The 5,424-nt window shown below is 52.8% G+C and overlaps 1 protein-coding gene across 1 annotated transcript in view; it reads right to left on the bottom strand.

The window, feature by feature from the left end:
- Nucleotides 1-1,638: 1,638 nt before the first annotated feature.
- Nucleotides 1,639-5,424, bottom strand: part of NEURL1B (neuralized E3 ubiquitin protein ligase 1B) — a 34,683-nt gene continuing 30,897 nt past the window's right edge. The window contains exons 3-4 of the mRNA XM_029942850.1: nucleotides 3,474-3,599; nucleotides 1,639-3,089 (exon numbers count right to left, since the gene is read on the bottom strand). Coding sequence (XP_029798710.1) covers nucleotides 2,845-3,089; nucleotides 3,474-3,599 — 371 coding nt within the window. The 3' untranslated portion in view covers nucleotides 1,639-2,844. The remainder of the gene's footprint in view (nucleotides 3,090-3,473; nucleotides 3,600-5,424) is intronic.

The raw sequence follows: 5,424 nt of genomic DNA on the forward strand, positions 1-5,424 counted from the left end.
GTTTCAAGAATACTCAAGGCAGTCTCCAGCTTTCTGGGGCCTGAAGCCAGGCAGTGGAGAGTGTGGGAGTCAGCACCGGACGCTCCTGGGTTTGAATCCCAGCCCTGCCACCTAGTACGTTTGATCTTAAGTCACTTCATTCACAGGGCCTTGGTTCTCTTACGTGTCAGATGGGGATAACCCTGTGTCTCATCAGTCCTAAGTTGCACAGTTTCCCCACATTTCAAGTTTCTGATTAGAATGAATTGTATAGCTGTGGCATCTTGCAGTTAAATTTGGCAGCTTTTTTCCCCCTTAGCAGTATATAAAATGGTGTATTTTATAATCAATGGTGTTTTCGAGACGCCTCAATGGGGTAGTAAGACCTGCCTCACAGGATTAATGCATGAAGACGTCTCTCCCTAGCCCAATGCCAAGGCACATAATGATGTGAAATAAAAAAGAGGGGTTCCCTTTCCTCTTTCCCCTGCCACATGAGGGCCATGGGAGCAGCTAGCTCCTTTATGGCACTGAATAAATCAGTTTAGAGCATCAGGAAATGTCTGGTTTTTAGAAGATAAAGGCCCCCTTAATTCCTCTTGGAAACAGGGAGGCTATTTATAGCAGCTGCAGAGCGAGTTAAACAGGCCACCAGCTCTCCTTTTGTCCCAGGTAACAGGTCACTGGGAGCATGACCTGCTCCACCTCAGGTCCGGGCCCTCAGCTGCTGGTTTCCTCATGGTGGCTGCCCATGACCCCGTCTGGAGCCCCAGGGAGGCCGGGCAGGAAAGGCAAGAGGCAGGAGAGGCGAGTCGCCTCCCGCCAGCTTCTGAGACCACCAGAGCTTGTGAATGGCTCGATCCAGTCAGGGGCTCTGCTGCCTGGAGAGCCAGCTGTGCGGGGCAGGTCGTGGGTCGTCTCCCACGAGGCCTCTGCCCACAGCGCCCGTGGGGGAAACGGAAGGCTCCTGCTGGCCAAATTCAGCAGGGCCACTGAGTGCTGCCTAGTTTCTCCGGCTCTTATTCTCGCAACGCTGGGGTTCCAGGAGCTCCCCAAAATCTCTGGTCACAAAACTGAAATGTGGGCCTGTTTCCCAGATTCACTGGGGAAAAGAACTGATCGTGCGTTCTTGCAGGAGTAAAAGTGGGGGTTCTGAAGTTGAGATCGGGTCAGAACACTATGGCCACTTCCAGGCAGAGACACAAGTGGCCCAAGACCTAGAGTATCACAAAGGCCAACGGCCCAGCTGGGATGGGCTCTGGGTTCCCGGAGTGACAGCAGACATGTATTATGTGAATGCGTCAACTCTCTGAATGTTCTTTCCCTGCCATCATCTATTCAGCAGAGGAACAGATTAGGGATTATAATAAAAATGATACGCATTCTTTACAGGCTGTCTTGGAGTGGACTGGGCTTCATCTTGGACCAACTGGTAACTGAGAATCAGAGAGGCCCAGGGGCTTCCCTCGAGATACAGCACAAGACTGGGCAGAGGTTGGGCCCAGAATTGGGGACAAGAAGGGAAGAGCAGGGCCTGGGCCGGCCCTTCCGCTCAGAGATGGCCTGGGAGTCTACAGAGGTGGGCTAAGGCAGTGGGGAGGAGGTCGAGGGACAGGGCCAGGACCCAGGAAGTGCCTGCAAATAACCCTGGGAAGGGGGTGAGTCCTGATGTCAGCATTTTTATATCTAAGCTATTAGTTAACATCTTAATGATCAATTAACATCTTAATAATCAGCAGCAAAAGAGAAGCTGAGAGTCAGAACCGGTTGCAACGTCTTTTCCTCCTCCTGCTTCACCAGCAGGTCGGCCTGGTGATGCCCCAAGCTGCCGGTGAGTGCCAGGCCCAGGGGTTACAGTGGGAAAGGTGGAGAGCTGTCTGGGAGACGGAGAGGCCTTTCCAACCCCAGGTGAGTCCTCTGCCTCCTGGATTCTTTCCCTCCCCCAGGCCTGTCTCCTCCCTGGGGACAGTGAGGGGTGGTACAGATGAAAAGCATCTAGGGACCGAGTCAAGGTGCACTGTGCTTATTATTAGGCTTTCCTGGGTGAAGGGGGTGATAGGGCTTCTGGGGGTGACACCACCCAGAGCTCTCAGTGGAGGCCGCAGCACCCCTCAACACCCCCCTCCAGCACTGAGGAAGAAACTAAAAAAGCAAATTGTTCTTTTGTGTTCTCCACCCACCTTCCCCCCAAGGCGTTGCTGCTTTGGAGCTGTAAACAATGAGCTATTTTTGCCTTCCTTTAGAAAATCTGAGTGCCCCTTTTCTATACCATCCAAGGGAGTTCTGTTTAGGCGCAGGCTTCATACATTCAAAACCAGCTGACATGACAGCCCCAGAAAGTGAACGGGTTCTAGTCACGCTCCCGTCTGGGCTCTGGATTCCGCATTCCTTAGTGTTAAATAAAATAACCTCCTCCAGCCAGGATCCCTGGATAAATAACCTATGTGTTCTCGCTCACTAGTTCTCTCACACATTCCCTCTCTTCTCCGTCCACTCCCTCCCCTCACCCTCTCTCTCACACACACTCAACCCAACCCCAGCACAAAGCATTGCACAGAGAATGCTGCTTCCCAGCTGAGAGGTCACCGACGGACAGGGTGGTCTGCTAGGCAGTTCCTGAGCTTGCTCTTGGGACGGCCTTTTAGGGTCAAAGCACTTTTGAGACAGAAGCAGCCCTGCTCTGGGCTCAGACCCCCAGGGCCTCATCTCCATGACTGTCACGCCTTACCCACCATTGGAGAGAGGCAGACAATGAGATGGGACGGCCACTTCCCTTGGATTCCTTGGCGGCCGTGGTGGTTGCCTGGCCCAGGAGGCCTTCAGAAAGGTGACCTTGCTCTGGCCAAGGCCCACTGGTGGGCCAGGCTACGGCCTGTAGATCTTAATGACATCCTTGATGGGCCGCCGGCAGATGGGGCAGCAGGCCCGGGCCTGCCTCTTGAGGCGCAGGCCACAGCTGTGGCACAGGCACATATGTCCACACGTGTAGATGACTGTGTCCACCTCACCGTCAAAGCACACTGTGCATTCGCCATTCTTGCTGCCTGCCGGCTCCGGTGGGGGGAACACGGGAGACACTAGGGGGCTCAGCGGGGAGCTGGGGGCCGTCACTGCAGAAAGGGAGAACAGGACAGACCTTAATAATGTGGCTTTTCAGGTGGGCACTGCTGGGGCAACCCCAGGAAGGCAGGGCTTCTGTGGGCGAACTTGTGGGGGAACAATTTCACAAGACACCAATTTGGGGTTTTTCTTCAGGGCTTTGCTCCCGTGCCTTCCTTCCTTCCTTCCTTCCCCCAGGCATCAGGCCCCGTTATTAGCCTTTGGGATACAGGATCTAGGTTTCTCCTCTCTCCAGGTGAGTGTAGAGCGGAGGAAGGAGAGGATGCAGCGGGAAAGGTGGCCATCCTTGCTTATCCTCAAGAAGGCTCTGGCCCAGCTGAAGGAGTCGAGCCGGCCACCAGTCCCTACCCCCTCTCGGGCTTATACCTCCTTACCCAGGGATGACTCAGATGCTGAGGAGGACTGGTTGACACTGAAGGCCATATCAGAATCGCTATCATCCTGGGAGCCGCTGAGGGACCCTGATGGAGACGTGGTTGCAGGGCTGGACTGCAGGGTGCCTGAGATCAAACAGACTCCATCAGGGGCAGTGGGGGTTGGGGGACCCTGTTCTGCTAGTCTCTGGCTCCTCACTCCTTTGCACCTTAGCGCCTCCATCTGTCTAATGGGGGGGATAAGAATTACCTCCCAGGGTTCTGCTAGGAACTGATGGAATCATACACGTGTGGCGGACCCCTGTTCTCTGCCTGCCCAGCCTCCAATCCTATTTATTTCAGAAACAGTACCAGGATTTTGTTCTGGGGCACTTACTTCGCCCTCACTCACATGATCCAGGCCAGGCCAATAAGAACTTCCATCCCTGCGTCTCAATGATGGTTCAATTAAGATTACATAGCCCAACTAAGGTCAAAGGAGGCCTTCACTAAAACACTACAGCTGTTGGGGTTCCTGAATCCATCCAATACATTCCCAGACTTTTGAGGGAGGTGTACCCATACATTTCCTTTCAGTACAGGGCACTTTGAGTGGGGTTTTGTCACTTGCAACTACAGGATTTTTGCCTAGTAGCATTCAGCACAAATGAGCTTTCTTCCTTGCATTCACAGCAGGTTCAGATAATAATGGGTTATTTTTTAGGCGACAGAGCTGTTCCTTCCCTTACCCTAATTGAGGATGGATGCACAGATAATGCAGTGCTGGGGCTGCTGTCAGGTAGAAATCAGGAGGGCAAGTCCCTGGCCTCCAAAAGCAGTGGCCTCCATTCTCCCTTCTCTTCCTGACCACTCAAGGGCTCATCCTGGTTCCTCTGGAGGGGCCGGGGAGAAGGGTACGGACTCTAGGCTTAGTTCTTGCCAAAGCCCCAGTGAGAACTTAAGTAATTTATCTCAGGGTAAATGATGATTCTGTCTGGTCATCCTTTAAAAAAAACCAACAAATGATGACCACTGTTCCTTGTTCCTCCTCTGCTTGCAAACAGCAGTTATGTTATTACTAAACTTGCTGTAGGTGGCAGGCACCTGCTGAAAGCATGATATGTACCTCATCATTTCATCCTCAGACAATGCCAGGATGCAGAGAACCACTCCCTCTCTACACAGAAGGAAATCGAGGCTCACAGAGGGTCTGTGATTTCCCCAGCATCTTCATGGCTGACCAGCTATGTGACTGGGAGGGTCAGTTAATCTCTCTGTGCTTCCATTTTCTTATCTGGAGATGGGATAATGATACTGGTTTCATAGAAGCATCAGGAGTGTGAAACTGGACGAGATAACATGAAATGTTCATCGTTTCTGTTACTGTTTGGACCTACTTCTTGAACCAGGAAAACGGCACCATGCTGTCTGGGAACGTTCCCTGGCCACCACCCCCGTTTCACCAAGTGGGAGAGAAGCCCTCAGCGGTGGCGCACATCACATGGGGCGGCTCTCCATTCGGGGGTGTCTGTAAGCGCCTCCCGTGCGTGGCCCGTGTCCCGTGCATGGCCGGTGGAGCCCAGGGCCTGGCCCACAACTGGTGCGTGCTCCGTGTCCATTTGTGGCATGAATGAAGGAGTCATTTCAAAATAAGATGGTTCAAGGCTCCATTCCGTTTTCTGTGGGCAGTGCTATTCTTATATCCCCTTTTAAGTATAATTATACTTACTTTTTCTCCTACACTTAAAATGTATTAAATATGTAAAAGACAAGTGATATAATGAACAACAAAAATAAAAATTGTACCGACTATTTACCAACTGCATAAAGCCTTCCAGGCCCTGACGCCGCTGGCGGGAACTTAGGTCGGTGGGGGCAGGGTGTGGACCCCGGGGTGGGGGTGGGGGGGGACAGCAACTAGGACATCCCTGACTCACGTGTTACAACTGCCTTTCGGGGGCGGGGGGGGGGG

This window comes from Suricata suricatta, chromosome 6, assembly GCF_006229205.1.
Source record: "Suricata suricatta isolate VVHF042 chromosome 6, meerkat_22Aug2017_6uvM2_HiC, whole genome shotgun sequence".
Taxonomy (NCBI): Eukaryota; Metazoa; Chordata; class Mammalia; order Carnivora; family Herpestidae; genus Suricata; species Suricata suricatta.